At 51.0% G+C, this 23,933-nt stretch overlaps 1 protein-coding gene across 1 annotated transcript in view; it reads right to left on the reverse strand.

Annotated features, from left to right (window-relative positions):
- Nucleotides 1-7,876: 7,876 nt before the first annotated feature.
- The window catches only part of Slx9 (SLX9 ribosome biogenesis factor), a 30,701-nt gene continuing 14,644 nt past the window's right edge, over nucleotides 7,877-23,933 (reverse strand). Inside the window, exons 4-6 of the mRNA XM_038344008.1 lie at nucleotides 18,379-18,526; nucleotides 11,526-11,594; nucleotides 7,877-9,344 (exon numbers count right to left, since the gene is read on the reverse strand). Coding sequence (XP_038199936.1) covers nucleotides 9,221-9,344; nucleotides 11,526-11,594; nucleotides 18,379-18,526 — 341 coding nt within the window. The 3' untranslated portion in view covers nucleotides 7,877-9,220. The remainder of the gene's footprint in view (nucleotides 9,345-11,525; nucleotides 11,595-18,378; nucleotides 18,527-23,933) is intronic.

Consider the following 23,933-nt stretch of genomic DNA (forward strand, 5'->3'; position numbering starts at 1 on the left):
TGGCTTGGTATGGTTGATCCAGCATGGTGGCCCAGCATAAGATGTGCGGGTCTGGCTGGTGTGGTTCTATTAGGCTAGTGTGGCTTATGCATGAATAAGGAGCTGGGCTCTGTAGAACCCAGGGTCCGGTGGTGAAGCAGGTGGTTCAGAGTGGGACTGGGTATGAACAGGATGTGATCAGTTGGACATGGTTTGCAGTTTCTGGGGTGAAAAGACAGTTCTTCACGGCTCCTCTCAGGACCTGGTGGCACCTGGCAAAGGTAGGGTCCAGCCTTAGGGGACTCCCAGTCTGAGGCTGGATTATAGTACAAAGCCAATGCTTTTTCTGTTGGCAAGAAGGAATGAGTTCATATATATAGCCTCTCTGCTCAGCCACGACCAAGCACAAACCCCAGAGGAGTCTCTGCACCCCAGAAATGTCCAACAGGAACAAGAAGATGCAGGTCAGGTCACACATGAGTGGGGAAGATCCAGTGGAGTGCCAGCAAAAGATGCAGGTGGAAGGGAATTCCCCATGCTCAGCTGGAGGATCTGGAAGCACAAAGCCCCACAGCAAGGGGAAAATTAATAACCCACTCACCCTGCCAACAGGAAAAATAATAACAGAACACATGATTTTCTCAACAGGCCCCAGAGCAGAATTCAGTGAAAGTCCACATCGCTGTGTGATAAAACGCTCTGCAATTAGGAAGAACAGGTTCCATCGCACTTCTGATGGAGGACGGTTTAAGAGAAAACGCCTGCACGGTACCTGGGAGAATGTGCGGATTTGCCCTAAGAACACACATATGATTCCCGTGGACAGGCACCACACGTGCTGCAACACACCACAAGGCTCTGTCCTGAGGACGGTGTACTGCACACACACACACACACACACACACACACACACACGCACACATGCACTTATGCACACATGCACATACACACACATGCACATACGCACACATGAATATATACACACTTCCATTTAGGTGGCTACCATTTGACAGGTTATTGCCCTGAGGATTCCAGAAAGCCTCGAGACTTCACTTTGGGTTAAGGTCCAACATGCTGATGAGGCAGGAATGTCTGAAGGGAAAAGTGGCAAGACAGTCAAGCAAGCCTGGCCCTGGCTCAAGAAACCTCAGTACTCACGACCTTCATGTGAACAGCCAGCAGTGTCCTGGCTTGGACTCCATGAAGAATACAGGCTGGCTGTTTTCCCTTAGCCAGCTCTAGACACAGTGACACCATTAGCAGGAGCCATAGCAATGAACAGTGACTCAGACGGATTAGACAGACACGATACCTTCTTGGACATCCTGGTGACTCTGTTCCATCCGTCTGTCCACTGTCCACTGCCAGCATATGCCTCCCAGGTGATCTGCCTATACCTCATGCCCAGATGGTCACAGCCTAAGGGCTTTGAGCCAAGTTTACTATAAAAAGACATTTCGCCACAGAGAGCCCTTGTCCCACAGAAATGCAGGACATGGAGGTAGAGACACTGGTCTTGAAAGGTGTCTCTGTCCTCAGGGGTCCAGGGACACTCTTGAGGGGGAGCACAAGGGACCCACATAGCCAGAAAAGGATGTGCAGCATATCACCAGGCAGCAGGAAAGGCTCCTGGATGAGGTAGCCTTAGAGGACTTCAGGAGGATAAGGAAGCTAGATAGTGTCCCTGTAGTCACAGGCCCTCACAGGGAAATACCTCAGCAATGCATGGGAACACCTGGCGTTGGAAGAGGCCTGGAGTCAGGTTGAGAATTGGGGTGGGGGAAGGCATCTGAACATTGCTGAGAGGCCTAGGCCCAGACAGCCCCTTTGCATACCCACTCCTACCTGACTCCTCAGGTGATGGAGGAGGATCTTCTATCAATCTGTTGATTTCATTGGTTAATTAATAAAGAAAACTGCTTGGCCTGATAGGTGGGTGGAGTAGACAGAACAGAATGCTGGGAAGAAGGGAAGTGAGCCAGATGTAATGAAGCTCCAACCCAAGATGGACATAGGCTAGAATCTTCCCGGTAAGCCACCCCTCGTGGTGCTACACACATTACTAAATATGGGTTAATCAAAATATGAGAGTTAGCCAGTAAGAGGCTGAAGCTAATGGGCCAAACAGTGTTTAAATGAATACGGTTTGTGTGTTGTTGTTTTGGGGCATAAGCTAGCCAGGCGGCCAGGAGCCGGGCAGGACAAAAAGCAGGCCTGCTCGCTGCTCCTCACTACACTCAGGCGACAGGCCTGGGTAGACACTGCCCTTTCTCAGAGCTGAGCTGCAGGCCTCAGGGCTGCGTGCAGAGGGCTCCCAACCCAAATCACCCAGCTGCTAGTCACACCATCCTTAGTCCCTGAATTAATGGCTCAATCTGGACAGTCATCCCTGGTGAGACTATGCCTGGGATCCTCACCGTGGGCAGGTCCGACCAGTCTGGGACATCCCAGCAGGAGCCCTGAAGGTACTGCTCACTGGGTTCTTTGCTGCCACTACAGCCTGGTGAGGACAACTGGGGCTGGTATCCCTGGGCCAGAGAACTGAGCGATGGGCCTAGACTGGATGCTGATTTTCATGTCTCTGCACTACAGAGGTGGACTTTTGGGCCCTGGAGCCACACCAGGGCCCACAGTGACCAATACTGACCAGAAGTGATGATCAACCCAAGGGATTGGGGCTTCCAGGGCCCCTCCTACAAATGCCTCCTCCTGCAGCCCTAAGATGGCATCCTCACCTCTGGGAGCCCTGGAGACAGAGTAAGCGCAGTGGTCTCTGGCTGAGAAGCAGGGCGTGAGCAGCAGAGTCCTTGTTGGAGGCTGGGACGAATGGAACCATCTTCTCTATGCCCAACTCAGGGGGCCTCATGGCCTCTGCAGCCTGAACTTGGCAGATGGAAGAGACACTGGTGTCTCAGGGAGCCCATGGTGGGGTGGCTTGAATTGGCCCTTAGTGCTCCTGCCTCTCCTCCAGCTCAGCTTACCCCAATCCAGCAATCCTAGCTAGTTGTGCCCTGGTCAGGACCCCCCAGGCCAGTCCTGAGCTCCAGAACCCCCAAACAGGAGAGCTCAACCTGTCTTCCTCTTTTTTCCACAGTAGGTATATGGAAGCCTCGGAGCTGCCTGGCAGTCTCTGCGAACCTGAGAATGGAGACAACACAAGAAGACAGAGACTCCCTACCTGGGCAGATGTCAGGCCTGGATCAGCTTTGACAAATTGCACCCCTTGTGTCTAGGAGGCTATCATTGAGTCCCCATGATGAGCCACTTGTTCCTCCAGACTAGCAGGTACCTCATGGGGGAGTCTGCTCTGGAACTGCTAAGGTACCCTCATCCCAGGGCCAAAAGCCCAACAGCACCAGGTTTCAAGGCTCAGAAGGGTTAGACCAGCTCCCTATGCATCCCCTGGTCCTTTGGATATTGCTTGTGCTGCCTTGGAGCTGGTATGTCTGCCATGTGACCCTTGGCCTGGCCAAGTGCAGCTTGCCTTTGGATGTCTGCCCTTCAGTGTGAGCCATGAGGGGAAATAGTTCCACAGATAGACAGGCATTTTCCCCATGCCCCCTAGGATTTCCCAGTGACAGTCACTGTTCCTGCTGGACACTTCCTGCCCCTTTGCCCAGCCAGACTGTGAACTGAGCAGACCTAAAACACATCTTGCCAGGGGCCAGCTTCCCCACTAGGGCTAATCAGACCAGAGACTGGGGCTTGTGGTCACATAGTTCAAGGACAGTGGGTGGGGACAGCTTCTGATGAGGCTTGGGGCTGTGGTCCCCACAAGCTATCCCTTCCTTGGATCTCCTGACCACAAGGTGAGCTGGAATGTACAGGATGTAGGCCGGGCTATCAAGGCCAGGTACCCTGGGCCCCTAACTTCACCCCCTATCCAGAGTCCCCACTTTCGGCTGTGGTTTTTTCTTCTACCTGACTACCACAGAGTACCTGAGGCGTCTTTCATCCCACCCCCTCACTTCCCATGACATCAGCAAGCACAGGAGTCAGACAGGGTGTCCCTGAAGGCTGTTTAAAGCCCACAAGTCAGGAAATCAGGTTCCTGTGGTGGCCATGGACCTGGCCAGCACATCTGTCTTCTGAGCTATGGATTGGTGACAATCAGTGGCCCTGGCTCAAGGGAACAGTTCCTTCCTAGCATCTAGAATGTGACTTACCTCAGGGATGATAATTTAGAGTCCCCTGAGCACTGACAAGCCCAGGCCCACAGTCTTCTGGTTGTCTATGGCCAAGGACAGGTCCCATGGTAGGCTTGGTACCTTCTGCCCACAGTAGAGGACAGGGTGGTCTCTGTGGGTAGGACTTCCTTCTCCTTGGCTCTCCCACTGACCCAGCCTCCCTCAATCTGGGAAGCATATTTAGCTCAGCCTTGGGCAGTGCAGGACAGGTGGACACTGCCAGTGGATCTCTGGGAAAGCCTTTACAAGGGACCACTGTAGTATTTCCTGTCCCCTTACCAGCTCCCTCTACCCAGTTCCTTCCTGCCTAGAGAAAACAAGACTATGTTGGCCTGGGCTTTTGCATCTGCTTCAGCATGACAAGAACAGGACTGACATCTAGGCTGCGGGCGACTGGGCAACCCTCCAGATTTCTCATTGACAGGAGCCCACACTGCATTTGGGGCACCAGATTTATGTGTGGGTTTCAAGCAGCTCACAGCAAAGACTGGTAGGTGACCAATGGAATCATTTGCTTCCTTGAAATTCCTAGATGGACTACATCTTAGCCTGCTTACAATTCAAATACCACAGGCCACTGTCTTGTCCCGAGGCAGCATAGAGCCTGTACCTGACCCTCTAGAAAGAGCAGCACAGGGCCCAGGCTCTGGTCAACCAGTTGCCCTCCTGCCCAGGGTCTCAGAGAAGCTGCTCGGCCTCCTTGTTCAAGTTTTCCTCCCTATCTCCCAGACTGCCCTGGAACTGGGTTTCATGAAGGGCTTGTTCACACCCAGAAAACATGGAGAACAGCTGTCCAGAGGTGAGGCCAGTCAGATGGTAAAATGAATGGGAGAGTTAGAGGTGACTCTGCAGACACAGAGGAGGAGCAGGCCCCGAGGACAGGCAAAAGGTACAGGGGCTGGTGACTGAACCACAGGGCATGTGCGGAGCCACTCCAAAGGGAAGATGGAAGCTGCTCCTTCCTGCAGGCCTGACCTGTGCCTGTGTTCCCGATGGGAAACCAGAAGCCAAGAGGAGGACTTAGGGTGTGTCAGGGGCTCTGTTAGTCAGATAGTCTGGACTACAGGGACAAGGAGGTCACTTGTGCTCCAGAGGCATGACAGACACTCCTTGGCCTCTGTGTCCGTGAGACTATGAAGAAGCAATTAGATTCGGGAATACAATTGCCATTTTAAAAAACCAGTTTACTAGAAGTGGCTCTTTCAAAGTTGTAGCATTCTTAATCATGAAGGAGACTGAATCCATACCATAATGGCCCTTGAACTGTGCTAGCCCATATTAGATTCGGAAGAAAAACACACTTGAACTGGGGCTCTATTTTAAAAAAAAAGGGGGGGGGGTAGATAGGAGATGGGGAGATGCTCAGTGGTAAAGAGCCCTGGCTGATCTCACAGAGGACCTGTTCAATTCCCAGCATCCACATGGTGGCTCACAACCATCCATAACTCTAGATCCAGGAAATCCAACACTCTCTTCTGAACTCCACAAACACCAAGTACACACATGATACAGATATGCATGCAAGCAAAATACCCCTCCACTTAAAATAAAAATATATGTTTGGGAAAAAAATAAAGTAGATAATCTCAGGGCCAGGGCTCAGGCCAGACACCCAAGAGTAACTTCAAAGAGGATGCGGGGGCCGCCCTGCTATCGCCACAGCCAGCTGGCTCTACGACATCCTGGAAGCACGCGCTGATAGTGCTCCCTGGAAACAGGCCATGGGGGTGGCTGAGAACCGGGAGGAAGGCTGGGGCCCTCCCTGCCCACAGCTGCCAGGCCATGTTCAGGAGCCACATATAGACAAGGCCTGGGCAGCAGCCAGCACTTCCCAGTGTCTCAGGGTGATGTTATCACTGTTCAGGGAACATTCCAGAAGAAACGAGCCTGGTGTTTATTCAACACTTGGCTTCTAAGCAGCACAGAAGCCTGTGGAGTGTCGGCCTGGGCTGCTGCACAGCCTGGGAGCCACGCATAAGCCTGTATCTCACACATCCCAGCACCCTCCATTCAGTCCGAGCCTCCTGGAGTCCCGTCCTTCACCTAACTTAACCAAATGAAGTTTACAGGTGCCCTCAGCCCAGGCAGCAGAAAAGGGGGGCTCCCGAGCAGAGGGAGGCTGTGGGCAGTCTGAAAGATGAGATGCCCTCCACCCATTTTTCCCATCATTCATTCATCCAATGACAGGGTGCATAAAGCGCCCTCTACCCACCGTCCATGGCTTCCGGCCTGTGGAAAAAGAAACAGCTAGTATAAGACAAAGGGATACCACAGGGGCGTATGTACAGCATGCCACGGATGGAAGACCTGGCCACAGCTGCACCCACAGACTGCTCCATTGTTCCCCTAGGCCCCTGGCTCTCCAGCACCACTGTCTCCTCACCTCCCACCCAGTAGGGCTCCAAGGACTGCTCATCTCAGAGAAAGGCTAAAAACCCGGGTGCCCAGAGAAACCGCACTCCCAGAAGAGTCAAAGGTTGGCAAATTTGAAAATGAAGTCAGGTGGGACACACCTGTGATGCCACCGCTTGGTAGACTAAGGCAGGAGGATTGCCACAAGTGTGAGGCCAGCCTGTGCTACATAGCAACTCGGTCTCAACAACTATGGCCAGAGCAGAGAGCCCTAAATCAAGGAACTGTTCTGAGCGCAGGCAGGCTCACACTCTCCTCTCCCCTCCACATAATCCCCAAATCCTGGGACCAGAGCAGAAAGAGCAGTGCGGGACAGTCTGTGAGCATTTGGCCTCTAAACTGTTTCATTATGCTACCCAGCTGGTACAGGGCTCCTGCCACACCACTGTGTGGCCACACCAACCTGATTCTATACTCTCAGAGCTCCATGCATTCTGATTATCATACAAATCGAAGTAATCTATAATTTATCCCAGCACACAAGGGTAAGCTGTGTGGTCTGCCCAGGATCAGGGAATCCTGCTTTAGCAGGCTGGCAGCACAGTAGAAATGTAAAAGGGACCCAAGGAGAGGACACACGACTGGGGAGCAAGTCCAGGCCACACTACAGTATGGCTTGTGCCTGGCAGGCTGCTGAGAGATGAGGTCCCTCAGTGTCCCAATCACCAGGACTTATGACGGCCTCCCTCCCAACTACCATACACACCCCAGGTCCAGTCCTGCTTAGGACAGAGGAAACCCCATGATCAGGGTCTGGGCTCAAGGGGATACTGCTTAGTTGGGAGTCCTTACTCTGGGGCCACTGACTTTTCTTCCTGTGCTGGTCATGTTTTGCTGACAAAGTACCTGAGAATAGACTTAGGAGGAAAGGTCTGTCCCTGGTGGCTTGTCCCCATGGTGGTGATGTCACAGCAGGCCTGCTCAGTTTGTGTGACTGAAAATCCATGAGGGTCCCAATGCACAATGTACAAGGGTATACTCCTAAGGATCTAGATTCACAGGGCCCCGCTTCCTCCCAATACAGCCACCAGCTTCAACAGAGGGTCTTTGGGGACAGTCACAGTAGCATCCCCACAGCCGCCTGTACCCGCTTAGCAGACAATCACCCTCAGAGATGTACTCCAGCTGCCTCCTGCCCCCACTGTTCAACTGCCCTGACCCTACCTTGGTGGCTGGAGTATCCTAAGTTGAGTGTGGCTGGAGAAGCCAGGCTCCGCCTCAGGGACCAAGGCACCGCTGTCCCTCAGGGTCATTTTATCTGCTACGTCACTTTCAAATCAGCACGAAAACCAGGGAACTGTATGTTTTCACAGAAATGTATTGCCATGTAATTAGTTCTATACAGATTAGGAAATAAAAAAGAAACAGCAAACTCCCATCACCCATGCAGAGAACTGCTTTCTTGGGATCCGCCTTCTGCGTCCATCCGTATGAGAGCATATGCTTTGCCTGAAGTAAAATAGGGTAACCACAGCCAACAAACCCCTGCCTGCCCACGGTGTGCAGTCTCTGGCCAGCTCTGCCACTTTGCTCTCACACACCGTCACCTCAGGCCACTCCTTTGCAGCGATTCCAAGGCAGTCCCAGTGATGCCTGCTTGACTTCTCTCCTGCTCAGTCCACGGTGTCCTCTGCTGGACTGGCCCTGAGCTGCTGCAACTGTCCTATACATGAAGTTGGCCTGTGGAATGCTCTCCCAGGTAGGACCCTGAAGGGTGGCCCTAGGTTGCAGCAGGCATCATGAAAATGCATTAGCAACCATGGCCAGACTGGGGTCACTTCAAGTCGTATCCCAGAAACCTCAGCACACAGAGTGTGAAGACAGGAAACGGTGTAAGAGGTACCAGCCATACACTTGCACCACTGGTGGGTTAAGGCACACACGGTTTCTCTTCAGGAGCCCCTAGTCCCCGCCAGCAAGGCAGCTCTGGTGTCTCAGCAGATGGCTGAAATGGGAAATGGCCTCTGATGAAAGGAACTTGAGTCAGTGTGGGTGATGGGATCTGTGGGTGCTGCCCTTGCCTTTCACATCCTGAGACCCCACAAATGTCTAATACAGTCCATCTTGCCACCCAGCCAAGCGACCACAGGGCTGGGCCTGCTCTGCCTCCAGGTGGGACCACTTATTTCCCTGGTCATTGTAGTAAAAGGCAGCGAGGAGCCTGGGCTGAGAGAAGCCAAAGCCACAAGAAGGTGTGGCCGGGGCGAAGGCAGACGATGTGAGGAGCAAGGCGGCCAGCTGGGCTGCCCTGTTGTCCCAGGGTCCCAAACAGAGTTGGGGAGGAGTGCCGAGGTCTCGGGGACGGAGCTACTTGATAGGCCCCATTTCACACTGGTGAAGCCCCTGCAACATGAGCAACCACAAAAGTCCCCCCCGACACCACTAGTGGGGGACCCTGGGTTTGTTCCCAGAGTCAGGTCAGCGCCGGCGGAAATCCAGGAGTGGCTGGTTCTCAGCGGGAAGTGAAGCCACAGAAGGCTCCAGGCCACAGGTCACTTTATTTGTCCTCCAGCAGCTCTTCCTTCCCCTTCCCTAGGTCTCAAGACTGGTCAGGCAGCCACGCAGGTACAGGACAGAATTCAAGAGCTGCTGGCACCTCTACCCACATGAGTCCCCGGATCTCACAGCACACACTGTCCTGGTTAGAGCTGGTTGCCACCTTCCAGCTGCATCTGGTGGGCCAGCTGCCGCCCGATGGCCAGCAGGGGACTGGCTCTGTAGGATGGACTGGACAGCAGCTCCCGAAACCGGGTCCTTTCTTCCTCACTGAAAGAATGGACAACAGAGGTCAGCACGGGAAGAACAAGAACTCCCAGGACCCACACAACAGGCCCGGGCCTAAGACTAGAGCAGACAGCAGGGGCCCAGAAGAAGCACAAGGTGCATACAGTGCCAGGGCCACAGGGCTTCCAGCAGAGGCAAGGGCACAGGGGCTGCTGAGTGCACATCAACCATGGACAGGGTCACCTTACCAGTGGGTCTAAGAGGAATGTGCTAGGGGCTGCTGCCAAGGCAGAAGCTGACAAGTGAGGAGCAGAGGGAGCTCACGTGCCCTAAAGACAGCCTTATATAAGAGGTGCCTTTCCCCCCAAATAAGCCCAGAATAGATGTGCACTGGACAGCGCTGAGCAATGGGGCAGTGACACAGCTATGCGCACAGGCAACTCCGGGGCCCAGCTTCCTTCGTGACCCTGACCTCTTAGATACGCAAGAGCCTTGGCTGCCAGGTCCTCTTGTCCTTTCTCTCACCTAGCAGTCACCTTCAGCAGAACCTGGAGACACAAGCCACCAGCCTGTGTGGCTTCTGAATGTGATGTCAGTCAACAAACAAGGTGTGGTGGTTAGAATGAAAATGGCCCCATAGGCTCGAGTTTGAATTTTTGGTGGAACTATCTGGGAAAGATCAGGAGCTGTGGCCTTGCTGGAGGAGGTGTGTCACTAGGAGTCGGCTTTGAGGTTTCAAAGCACACACCAGGCCCAGTCTCTTTTTCTGTAAAGCTCTCTGCTGCTGTCCCAGCACCATGCCTGTCTGCTTCCCACCTTGAGGATCATGGACTAAGCCTAGAAAACTGCAAGCCAGCCCCTAGTTAGAAGCTTCCTTTCATGAGTCGCCTTGGTCATGGTAGCTCTTCACAGCAACAGGAGAGATTAAGACAGGTGGGGAGGATGTCGGAGGTGCAGCAACAGAAGCTGCGGGGACAGGGCACCTTCCAGCAGGTAGAGCTACTGCTCATCCCAGCCACAGTGCAGAGGGAGCTGCCCTGGTCCAGCTGGGCTATAGCAGAGGCTCCGGGAAGAGCAACTGCCAGAGAGCAGTAAGGTGGATGCTCGCTCAGCAGAACTGTTTGCACTAGCTGCCCTCAGAAAAAGCCGCTGAGAAAGACGTATGTTCGCAGGGGAGGGAAACAAGAATGTGGCACAAGGTCCACAAGGAGCCAAGGAAGACAGATTGAGAGGTGTGGCGGAGAGATGGGGAAGCCTGAATGTACAATGGCGCTCTGAAGCTGAGGGCTGCGAATCGGTCTACAGGACAGGAATGTGGCTAGCTGGGCCTACTGCCTGGGCCTGGAACGCTAGCTGCTCAGAAGGCAGACACAATAGGACAGCAACTTCAAGGCCTCCCTTGATCAGAGAGCGCAAGTTCAAGACTAGCCTGGGTAACTTAGTAAGAACTATCTCAAAAACATGAGCATGGCAGTGGTGGCGCACGCCTTTATTCCAGCACTCGGAGGCAGAGGCAGGCGGATCTCTGTGAGGTCGAGGCCAGCCTGGTCTACAAGGGCTAGTTCCAGGACAGGCTCCAAAGCTACAAAGAAATCCTGTCTTGATTTAAAAAAAAAAAAAAAAAAAAAAAAAGGCTTTAACCCATACAATGAAAGGACATGAAGAGCTTCGGGAACACTCAACACCACTAAATAACAGGGGTTCTATACATAGACAAGGGGAAAAAAAAACATCATTTTGGAAATAAAAACAACAAATAAACAAAAAAAAAAATGTGTGGGTGTGAGATTCAGGCTGCCTCAGATTCCCTAAAGCCAGCACACCACTGCAGCCAAGTCTGCAGAGGCTAAAAAACGAGCCAAGAATCTCCTGGCCAGGCTCACATCTTAGTACAATGTCAGTCAGCCAATAGGACAATCCTGCCAATGGGACAAGGTGTGGGGTTGTGTGTGTCTAATCCACGGTAAGCACATGTCCCAGCCACCATTCCAGAGGCTCAGGGAAGGGAAAGCTCATACACAGAAGCTGTCACCACTCCCTGGAAGCACTCCAGATGGGCGCCCAAGGCCTAACTACAGGACCGCAAAGTTCTTGGTCCCAGCAATGTCTCTCTCATCTGGAGTCAGAAGCCAAAGCAGGACAGAGAACAGGGTAGAGGCTCGGGGTAAGGTGGCTGGGGTGTAGATAGGAGATCAGGAAGAAGGTGGGTAGGGCTGTACTCACAGGAGCTGCTGTCTCTGGGCTGTACTCATCCGGCTAAGCTCCACTGGCCTGAGCTTGCTGGTCACCCTCCTGTGGACACAGAGAATTCAAGTCAGTCTGACACCACATTTCACTAGGAAATCTGCCTCTGTGGCTCCCCTAGTGTCCACACTGCACACTGGCTGTGGATCTGGATGAGCTGTGGCACCTGGGTCCCATAACTGGCGTGGACAACCACGGCATCCAGGGTCTTGTCTTGATCCCTAAGATTCCCGTGTGATACAGAAAGACATCACCATAGGAAAACACATCACATCTGTATCCCGAGTCTGCTGCCTGCCCACCCAGAATGCAGAAGCCCGCTAGGCAGCGGCCTGTCCTGGGCCCTTTACTCCACTACCCTTAAAAACACATCGCACTTCCTGACAAGACACAGGTACGTGACATCTGTCCCCTGACTTCTGATGAGAGAAGAGAGAGCTCTGCTACCTGAGGTCTGCGGCAACTGTCACTCCAATGTGACCTTAGGAGCCAGACACGAACCCCGTGCCTGCCCTACTGATGTTGAAGTGCACTGAGGGACTTTCTAGGCCAAGAGAGTTTTGCCTGCTGACAACCAGACGAGGATACACTGAAAATAGTCTCAGAGTCTTCTAAGCCACCACACTGGGTCTGACATGGGGGTTAGTCTGTGAGTCTGGGGCTCAGTGCCAGGCAGAAATCTCCTAAGGTCGACTCTGATGGCTCCAGCCATGCCAGGAGCATTCTTGCAGGTCCCCAGGAACAGATTCAGTCTTTGAACTCTCTGCCCAGTAATGACAGAGGAGACAATCCCAGAGCCCACCACCTGACAAGATGATTTCAGAGGAGTCATGATGGGTGAGTGAGGTCCTGGGCGGGAGGCAGCAGAGGGAGGGCGGAAAGCACTGTGCCCTGGACCACTATCTAATCTAGACTCCTGAGCAGCAGACCTGTGCCCTGGACCACTATCTAATCTAGACTCCTGAGCAGCAGACCTGAGCTCCGTCAAGCTCCTTTTCAAACACGAATGCACAGCACTTCCGTCTTCTCGGGGCTCCTCACATCCTGGTCTCTGGTTCCCAGTCAGTTAGGATGGTGACCTCATGCCTGTTTGTTAGTCCTCCCAGAGGCCCCAGAATCCACCATGGTATGAGAAGATATACCTAAGCAGTGGGGGACAAGGCCTCCAGCCAGCCTGGACAGGAACACTGGCTCAGGTGACCTAGCTAGGGAGCTCCCTCAGCCCGCTGGCTGTACAATGCAGTCCGGGGCTTCTCTGAGGACGGTGGCTGCAGCCCAGGTCTCATAGACCTCTACGCAGAGGCAGAGTGATCCTGAACTCAGACACCGGGAGCAAGAACACAGCCTAACTAACCCTGTGAAGTTCTTCCACAGACAGACGGGGGAACTTCCTAGAGCACAGCCCCATATGGTGTTTCATAACTGAAAAATTTAAAACTAGTAGATTTCCAAACATACAACAGCCAAAAATAGATTCAGAAGCAAAGGCGAAATGAATCCAGGATGTTTTTGGCAGAGTTGGCCTGAGTTGCATCAAGCACCTTCACTGCAGCCTTGGTCCTGAATGCTCCCAGCATGCAATGCCAACCAGCAGTGCCTGACCTCTCAGCTCAGATTCAAGGCTGTTACACGGGAGCAGTGGCAGTGTAAGGTTTCTGGCTCTCAGAGAAGCATTGTGGTCGGCTGGGGAAACAAAGGCTTGTAATGTGTCCCTGTCAGTATCAAGTCAGGGGGTCTTTTGGGCTGAATTATAGAATCCTTGATTTAAAAATTTCTGTTTCACAACCTAGATGTCCCTCAACCAAGGAAAGGATAAAGAAAATGTGGTATACTTATATATGAAGTGATTCTCAGCTGTTTAAAAAAAAAAAAAAAAAAACACCAGGAAATTTGAAGGCAAATGAATGGAACTAGAAAAAAGTCATCCTGAGTGAAGTACCCCAGACCAAGAAAGATAAGCATGGTATGTATCCACTTATATGTGGATAGCAGCTGTAAAATAAAGGATAACTATATTATAATCCACAGCCCCAGAGAGGGTCCAAGGGAGGACATATGAATCTCCCTGGGAAGGGGGAATGGAGATTTTTTGAGTGAACTAAGGGTGAGTGGGGATGGGAACATGAGCCATCAGGTTTGGGGGGTAGTTACAAAGGGGGAAGAGTACTGAAACAGACTACTGGAAAGGGGGAGGATATCTTGAGGCCAGCTAAAAACCTGGCATAAGGGAACCTCCCAGGAATCCACAAGGATAACCACAGCTAAGACTCCTAGCAACAGAGGATATGTAGTCTGAACCGGCCATCTCCTGTGACCAAATTGGTGCCTGGCCCAATTGCCGTCAGAAAGGCTTCATCAAACAACTGATACGAACAGATGCAGATCACTGCCAAACATCAGGAAGAGTCTGGGGAATCCTGCAGAAGATGGGGACTAAGGATTGTTAGGAGTTGGAGGATCAAGGACATCACAAGAAAACTCACAGAATCAACTAACCTGGTCATAGGGGCTCAGAGAGACTGAACCAATAACCAGGGAGCCTGCGTGAGACTGACCTGGGCCCTTTGCATGTGTTACAGTTGTGTAGCTTGGCCCTCTTCTGGGACTCTCAACAGTGGGGACAGGGGCTGTCTCTAACTTAAGGACATAGATACTCTACATCCTTAAAAATCAAATGTACAGTCAGGATTTATTGGTTTTTTAAAAAGATTTGTTTTTATTTTTACTTATGTGTGCATGTATATGTCTGTGAGTGGATGCCAGGAGTACAGGTGCCCACAGAGGCCAGAAGAGGGCATAGGAGCCCCTGGAGCCAGAGTTACAGATGGCTGTGAGCCACTCGGCGTGGGTGCTGAGAACTGAACCAGGTATTCTACAAAAGCAATAAGCACTCTTGATCATTGACCCATCTCTTCAGCCCAAGATTTGATTCATGTTAAACAAGCATATTCGTCTCATCAGTATACAAATATGCTTTCATCTTATGATTTATTCTGTCAGTGGTTGATTTGTACAGCTACCTTATAAACCTATGTATTTGGAGCCATATAAAACCTTCCCAGGAGCTGGGCATAGTGGCACACATCTTTAATCTCAGGATGTAGGAGGCGGAGGCCTCTGTGAGTTCAAGGTCAGCCTGGCCTATAAAGTGAGTTCCAGGCCTGCCAGAGACCTTGTCTCCAAAAAAAGAAAGAAAAAGAAAGTATTCTCAGGTGTGATGAGGCATGAACAGAAAAAGCATAAGCCCTGTCGTAGAGGTCTCCTCTCGTTTTTATTGTTTGTCTTTTAAGACGGGAGTTCCAGGCTTCTCTGTGTAGCTCTGGGTGGACGGACAAAAATGTGATCTGGAGACCAGCCTGGCTTCAAACTCATAGATCTACCTGTCTCTGCCTCCAGAGTGCTAGGATTAAAGACATGTGCCACTGTGGCCAGCCTATTCTAGAGAATTTCATCTCTCATAAGTAGGTTGGTGGGTAATGGCACGGTCTACGGTCTAGTCCTTCAGGGTTCCTGCTCCATGTAAGAGTCTGCTAGACATTCTGCAGAACACAGAAAAATGTGATTGACAAACTGCCAGTATAGGCAAAACTATCTTTGAAATTTCCTCCTTCGTGGAAAAGTCTGCTGGATACTATGGACCTGTAGGCTGAAGATGGTTGCCCCCAACGGTACAGAAGAACTTTGGGTGACTGTCCAGGTAGCAAGATGTCTCTGTCAATTCTAGAATGTTGGAAGTTGCTTGCAATGCACCTGTTAACTTAGGTAATATTATATCCTTCTGGAGTCTTTGATGGAGTTGAAGAATAGATATAAATATTGTAACTGTAATTCTTGCTTGATACCTGTTTCGTTGTATGTAATTTTACTATGTTAAAGTTAAAACCTTCATTTTTATTTAAACAGAAAAAGGGAGGTGATGTGGGAGTCCCCTATGTGTGCTGTGATTACCATTAATGAATAAAGAAACTGCCTTGACCTGTTGATAGGACAGAACTTAGGTTGGCGGAGAGAACTGAACTGAATGCTGGGAGAAAGAAGGGCAGAATAAGACAGATGCCATGGAGCTGCTGGAGACAGACGTGCTGAAATTTTGCTGGTAGTCTACAACCTCGTGGTGATATACAGATTAATAGAAATGGTTAAATTAATATAAGAGTTAATCCAATAAGCTAGAGCTAATGGGTTAAGCAGTGTTTTAATATAGTTTTGTGTGATTATTTCAGGGCTGAACAGCCAGGAACCAACTAATGGCTTCCCACAACAACAGTCTACCTCAGGAATCCTGTAGACCCTCCAGCCTAGCTCCTGAAGAGAGAGCAGCCACTACAGGGGGTACCTGGAGTATATTGTGATCTTCCTTCCAGTCTAGCTCCAGAGAGAGAGAAGCTACTACAGGGGGTACCTGGAGTATATTGTGATCCTTCAGTCTAGCTCCAGAGAGAGAGAAGCTACTACAGGGGGTACCTGGAGGGTATTGTGAAGACCCTTAGGCCATTCTGACATGCAACAGTACTAGGCCATACCATGGACTTGCAGTAGATCCCATGGTAGGGGAGAAGGTCACAGGACTGTCCCACATAAAGTTCCTTTGAGCCTAGGACATGAGGGGGATGTTACTGGGAGGAGCAGAAAGTGTGGCCATCAGACATAGCATCTTTCTTCCCACTGTGAAAAACACTGCCCTCGACAGTAGAATCTAAGACTCCGCAGACCCTGCCCCTAAGAAGAGGGAGCATAGCTCCCCACCCTGGGCCCAGCATGGCCACGCCCTTCCCAAAGGCACAGAGTCCAGCACAATGGGCGCCCTGGGAAACACCTCCTCTGGGCGCTTCAGTGATGAGTTAGGCTGGCAGTGAGTGGCTAGATAATGACATGAAGAAGGCCCCAGTCTGCATGAGCTTCCTCCCGACAACCCAGGTCTTCTCTACCTGGGGTAGAAACATGGGCTGGGGGATGGTGAAAAAGGCCCAACTCACTGGGTGGTGGTAGCGCACCACTTTAATCTCAGAACTCAGGAAACACAGGTAGGTAGACCATTTAGAGGCCAGCCTTGTCTAAGAGCGAGTTCCAGGACAGCCAGTGCTGCACAAAGAAACCCTGTCTCAACCTCCCCCTCCCTCCCAGCTCTCCCCAATGCCTGCCTCAGTCTGAAAAGCTCACAGCCAGAGGAGCCTGAGGAAGCAGGAGGACCACATGTCAAGTCCCCTCCAGAAAATTACTATTTCCTTTTGTGGTGTGCGTTCACATAGGTGTGCTCACATAGGTATGCACATGTGTGTGAGGTATGCACTTGTGAAGGCCAGAGATCAACCGCCAGCATCTTCCTCAATAGCTCTACCTCATTTTACTTGGAGCTTATCAATTTGGCTAAGCCGGTCGGCCAATGAGCTCCAGAAATCTTGCTGTCTCCACCCACGTGGCACTGGGGTTACAGAGCCATGTCCAGATTTTGACATGGGTGCTGGAGATCCAAACTTAGGCCACCAACAGTGCACAGCAAGGACTCGACAGGCTGAGATGTTTCCTCAGTCCCCTAATTACTGCTTTAAATTTAGTGTGTGAGCAAAGCACTCAGGGCTGGGACAAGACGGGAACCTTCTCCCATCACAGCTGAAGCAGCCCTGAGCAGGCACACAGCCTCAACACGTTCCTCCCTGGGCTGGTAGAGCGGGCTGTTTATGCAGCTCTCCCCATTCTGGGAGCCCCAAGCACATTTTTCAGATGAGAAACTATAAAGAGGGAAGGGACCCTTGACCAGGGTCACATTTTTTGCTTAAGAACCAGGAATGGAATCTGCATCGCTGGCTCTGTTCAGCTCGAGTCTTGACCTTGTGTCAGCACCAAATCTGGCTTGAGCAGAATGAGTGTTCCATCTCGGGAAGCCACCCCTTGGCGGACTGACTTCACAGCATGCCATCCACCTGCCCCACGGTAAGGGCGAGGGGTCACAGATGAAGTGCACATAACCTTTGCTCTATCCCCAGATGAATTCAGTAGGAGAGAGGATTGTTTCAGAAGGTAAAATAAGAGTAACAAGCCTCTGGTGGCTCACACCCGCAATCCCATCACTTGCAAGGCAGAGGACAGCACTAAGTTCAAGGTTGGTCTGAGTTATGCGATGAGTTACAAACCCTCAAATAAATAAATAAGCAAATGAATGCATGAATGATAAAAAAACAAAAACCAATAACGACAAAGAAACACTGAAAGCCCAGCAACAATGAGACCAGAGAGCCCTGAAGCTGCTCCACCTGCCCATGAGGGCAGCTCTGCACTTTTGAGTGCCCCTTGCCCTGTGCCCATTCTTCATCCCTTCACTGCGCAAACAGGTTAGACACGCTTAGGGCTGGGTAGGTTCCATGCCCACTCACTGAGGTCTTCCCACAGAGTGCCCACGTACAGACACTCACCCTTAGTGGGGATCGGGGGACGGAGGAACACAGGCAGGTGGCAGGTGAAGGACTGAGAACGGGATGTCAGAGCTGTCTGCAAGGGGCACAGGAGGGTCAGTGGACACACAGCAGTGGCCACAAGGCCCATGTGTATGTGTAGGCTGGACACTGAGGCCAGTGGGGAAGAAGGCTGAGGGAACACACTGGTAGGCTAGCCAGGCTGCCACCAGGGTAAGTCTGGGTGCGCCTTTCATAACAGCCACCACACCCAAGGCTGAGGCTCTGTGGTTCCCATGGGGCTTGAGTGCTGACTTACTCACCTTTCAGAGATGGGAGCCTTCAAAGACCTCTTTCGAACCCTTCCTTCCCTCTGAACCCAGGGCTGTGGGATCCAGGGCTGACCACAGCTCTGGAAGAGACGGCCAGTACCAGACACTCACCTTCTGGTTTGCTGCTGTCGACTGGCCTCCAGTTCCTGCAGCTCAGGCAGGGCATCCCTCAGGGGGTGCAGGTCACCCACCACCACCATGGCCTTGCGCCTTCGCTCCTCCTTGAGCTTCCGCTCAGCCAGCTTGATGGCTTCAATTTCTGAGGGGAGAGACAGGAGTACATGCAAATTAAACCCATTCCCCAGCGCCCCCTCCCAGAGGCCACCAATGCCAAGGCACCCACTGCTGCATACACCCTGGGGCCTGCTTGTTCCCACAGAGCTGAGTGTTGTTTCCCCGTCACGTGCTCTGCACCCCTAAAGACTTGGGGGTGGGTGGGCCAGCTCTGAGTTATTTTTTTCTTCTTAATCACAGAGGCACACTTTAATTACAGGGCTGACTTGAGCTTGGAGCTGCAGCACAGGGGACATCCCCACCCCCCAAACTGTAAGGGGTACAATGCAGGGCCCGGGCACACAGACACCGGGCTGAGGGGGCCTACAGTGCAGGGTCTGGGCACACAGGCACGTTGCGTGGGGCTGCAGTGCACAGACATGGGGGGGGGGGAGGGGCTGCAGTGAAGGACGTAGATACAGACACAGAGGGTTGGCAGTGCAGGGCCAGGCCACACAGACACAGGGGGCTGCAGTGGGCAGATGCAGGTCCTGGGCTTCGTTTCCTTAGGTCTCTTACTGAGAAACCACAATATCCTTTTTATCCTGGGCAATCTAGAACCATGTGGCACCTCCCTGAGACTGCAAGATGTTGAGAAAATGGTCATGGGGAGGAACTGACAGCCACAGGGAACAGCAGGGAGCTGGGTGGGTGGCCAGGTGGCATGCACAGCACTAATGGAAGAGAAAGTTCACTGCAGGGCACAGCCTTGGGATTGGATTTTCTTCACAAGATGGATTTAATTTCAAATTGCTAATACGACAAGTGCTTAAACTTGCTATTTACCGCAGGTGGCTGTGGGTGTATGCAGTTCTGGGACAAAGCCTCACTCTCTCTGGGTGGCATAGCAACACAAGGACCTTTAGTCAGACACTTCAAACACGTGGTGGCCCTAACAGAGGAGTGAGGCCGCCAGCAGCTTCCCCCTTAGCGAGGTTTGGGTACCTCTGCCACCCACTCCAGCTGGGAAGATGCCTCTCCCCAGGCAGGTCAGAGAGGCCCACCCTGACCAATACAGGCAGGTCCAATACAGCAGGGGCTATCACTTCACCCTGAGGCAAAGACAGTCCTCTAAACCCTCTGCCCAACACAGCCTAAGAGACTTGGTGGATTTATAAAGAGACAATCTGGTGGGTTTTTTTTTTTCCAGGCTAGCTGGAACAGAGCAAACAATTCACTTAACACCCCATCACACCCGTCCCTCTCCCCTGAGCCAAAGTTTGAGGGCTGAACTTCCCTAGAAGAAAGAAGAGCTAGGGGCCACCCTCTCACACATACCTGGCAGACCCAGAGAAAGAAGAGCGAAGCTGAGAAAGACATGGAGCCCAAACACACACAGTCCAAGCCAGAGATGCCCACACAGGGCAACCCAGGGCATAAAGGGATAGTCTGGTGTCTAGAAGTTGTTGGAACCCGCAATGACCCATGGTAATGCTGGCTAAAAGAAAAAAACCCTGGTCCTTGGATGTGCCAGAAGAGATGTGGTAAAACTCACTATCTACTCATGGTAAAAGATACAGTGAATCCATAAACAGATCAAAGATAGTAAATATCTCATTTCTACTGAGCTCAACAAGATGGGGCCAACCGCAGTCTCCTGGCACTCGCTCCCATCTGGCAGCTCGCTGCTACCAGTGAGGCGGGGGCGACAGAGGCAGAAGAAACAGCAGGGAAATGGTGAGGGTCAGGGCAGACGTGCCCAGTCTCAATCCCTACCCCACATTTGCAATTGGACTTTAACCAAACTGAGCTGGGAAACTAATCTAAATCCTATTCTTGAACAAACAAAACAAAAACGAAAGCCTCAAGTGCCAGAGGCAGGAGGATGAGAAGTTCACGGTTTCAGAGACAGGAGGATGAGAAGCTCACGGTTTCCAGGACAGCCCAGGATGTTCAAGACCCTGTCTCCAAATCCGAAGATCTCAGAGAACGAAACATGACCGCAACAGAACAAGCAGGGAAGCAGAAAGAAACGAGAATGGAGTCCAGAGCACAGTCCAGACAAAGACAGAGAAGTGGCCACACCTGCTGCTGCCCCTCACTCCCTGGCCCGGAGGATGAACTACTTGAGACTCTAAGTAGAGAACCACCAAAAGCCCAGACACAGCACCGCCGGAATCCAGGGAAGGAAATCCCAGCCGTGAGATGCAACTTCTGAGTTGCCGAGCCTCAGATGGGCGCATCAGGTGGGAGTTAGCTGTGGGTAGCGTGAAGTGCAGTCCTGGAGGACACCGGAAGCAGGAGAGTCTGAGGAGGCCACAGTGTGAAGGACCATCATCAGACCACGCTTCTGCGCTCCAGGGAGGGAGACCATTCCTCAGGGGGCTGCACTGGGGAGGTTAAGTCAACAGGCCAAGTGGAGCAAAAGGGAGAGAGGGACAGGACAAAGGTAAAGTTTGGGACAATTCTGCACAGTGGTAGCCATAAGAGGTATTGTTAAAGGTCCCAGAGAGTCTAGTGTGTGTAGCTACCAAACCCAAGATGTGACCTTAGCAAGATCACAAAATGTAAGGTTATTTAAGAAAAAAAAAAATCAAAAAACTTGTACTTTTACAACTTTTAGAAGTTTGTCCAAAACAGCACGCACACATACACACACACACACACACACACACACACACACACACACACACACACACACACAGAGAGAGAGAGAGAGAGAGAGGGAGAGAGAGAGGGAGGGAGAGAACATCTATTACACTGATAATGAAGGAAGCTAAGAGCAATGATGACAAATGTCGTGCTCCTGGACTTGATTCGGTGCTGGTGGCAAACCCTCCTGAAGGTGACCAACAGACTCAATGTGACCCCAGTCACAATCCCTCTAAGCTGTTGTCTTTAAAGAGAAGGAAAAAGAAACAGTAAAATTAAATAGCTATGCTGATCACCAGGAACACCCAGAGCATCCTAAGACAAAGGAACAGAGGAGACCTGTGTCTGCCTGCTTGAACTATGGTGATCACCGGCCACAGCAGAGCATGGAACGGAGCAAAGCCACATGACTCTCAAAACAACAATCCAAAAATGAAAACAGTCTGCATCAGACTGTGGCGACCTACCAATTCACAGCAGACAGACACCACTTCTAAGGAACCACACCTAAGGACTAGCTAGGCTCCAGCTCCTTTAAAACAAGCATCTCCATAACTTCAGGTTAGATGCTCTTTGGGGTTTGTTTGTTTGTAATACAGAGTCTATTACACAGTCCTGGCTGTCCTGGAATTCACTATGTAGACCCGGCTGACCTCGAACTCACAGAAATCAACCTAGGCAAGGCTTTCTTAAACTAAACAAAATGTATTATAACCCTATGGAAAAAGAAATATGAGTTAGATCTTTTTAAAAATTAAACTCTTGCATTAAAAAAAAAAGCCAGGCAGTGGTGGCACATGCCTTCAGTCCCAGCACCCAGGAGGCAGGCAGATCTCTGAGTTCGAGACCAGCCTGGTCTACAGAGAGAGCTCTAAAACAGTCAAGACCACAGAGAAACCCTGACTCAAAAAGAAAAAAAAAGTTAGGATACTAAGTGGGCAAGACAGTCTAGTCTGCAAGGAATACTGCACACACGGCTGACCAGGACGAGCAGGACACAGCTGATCAGAATCAGCAGGTCTCCAGTACAGCGCAGCAGACCAGAGCCAGAGGATCCCAGCACACACAGATGACAAAGGCCAGAAGGTTCTCGGCACACACAGAGAGCACCCAAGCTCAATAATAAAAACACAGAGCAGCTTGAGAAAAATGAACCTCACTGAGGATGCACTGCAAGGGAGATGTACACACGACAGCACTCTTCCACAGAACAAAGATGTGTTAGCCCATGTCCAGGTACATGGCTGAAGACTGGTCAGCACGGCTGTGGAGCCACCGCAACTCTCACACTGCTCGAGGGGGGCACGTGAGCAGCTGCTTCAGAAGAATGTCTGGTAGTTGCTTATAAAACTAAACATACACCTGCCCTATGACCCACATTCCATTCCTAAGTATTTACATAAGAGGAATAAAAACATGTGCTCAGAAAGACTGGAACAAATGCTCACACAGCCTTACTCTCACCCCAGACAAGATGGGAAGGCAGATATCCATCAGCACCACAGGGCAGCAATGATGGACACGAACAGTGGGATGTCCCTCAGCCATGGGGCTGACCACTGCCGCGAGCAGTGCAGCATGGCAGGAAAGCTGAGCATGGGAGTGATGTCTCACGGCACCTCACCCTGGGCAGTCAGGTAGCAGACACAGCTGTCAGAAGTCACTGTTGTGCGAGGTAAACACACTCCTCACGAGAGAACAGAGAAGGCCACAGACAAGCTAAACACTAGCAGACCTATTTGTGGGCAGGTATACAAATGCTCCTAACTTGCTTCAAAATGTACTGAGAAGATGCTGAAATGTAGACAGGAATGGACCAATGAAAGGTTGTGAGATAAAGAAGTACAATGCTAACTGAAGACGCAGCTGCCACTGTACTTGGGGCCAGGGAGTCAGACAGGAGCTAACAGCGCAGAGAAAACAACAGGGCTAGTGATTAGCAGCCAGGATTCTTGGACTAGAGAGGAATCCTCTTAATGAATCTAAGCAGAAACAGCAGAACACAGATACAAACGACAAGACAAACTCAGCAGTGAACAGTCCTTCCTGAGGACCCGGGTTCAGTTCCCAGAACCCACAATGTAGCTCACAACCAACTATAACTCCAGTTCCGGGAGATCTGATGCCTTTTTTTGACCTCTGCAGGCATGCGGGCCAAATAGGCATACACATAAAAAGATATCTAATGAGAAAGCAGGGCTGGAGATGTAGCTCAGTAGTAGAACACTTGTCTAGCATAAAAAAGACCCTACATTCAATCCCCAGCACTGGGAAGGATTGGGGAGGGGGACAGAGGGAGGAAGAAGCAACACACAGCCTTTTGTGAATAATGTCTGAGATTTGATTAAATTAGACTATTTTAGAAGAAATCATGAGCAATCAAATCGATCAACCACCAGGAACGAAAAGTTCCACATCAAAGAGCACACCTCAGACACGGTCAGGTCCCACTGCTGAGCCGCAGCATTTACTGCTCCACAGAGAATATACTGCACAACCTTTTGCTAGAAACTGTGAGAAAGTGAAGAGACAGCCTATTTCTTTTAAAACCATCTATAAAGTAACAAAATAGAAAGCTAGGAATCACTAAGGAAATTCCTATAAATACTGCTTCCAAAAAAACACCCTTTTCTTTAAAGTTTTCAAGGAAAAAAATGAGAAATATTACCTTATTTTCAAGAAAAAATAAGGTAAGTCATATTTAAACATGCAAGTATATAAAAATGAAAATGTTCCAAATTAACTCCCAAAGTTGGCAGAATCACACTAAAAAGATAACAGCTAAGAAAAATAACTTACAA

The sequence above is a fragment of the Arvicola amphibius genome, chromosome 9 (assembly GCF_903992535.2).
Source record: "Arvicola amphibius chromosome 9, mArvAmp1.2, whole genome shotgun sequence".
NCBI classification, from domain to species: Eukaryota; Metazoa; Chordata; class Mammalia; order Rodentia; family Cricetidae; genus Arvicola; species Arvicola amphibius.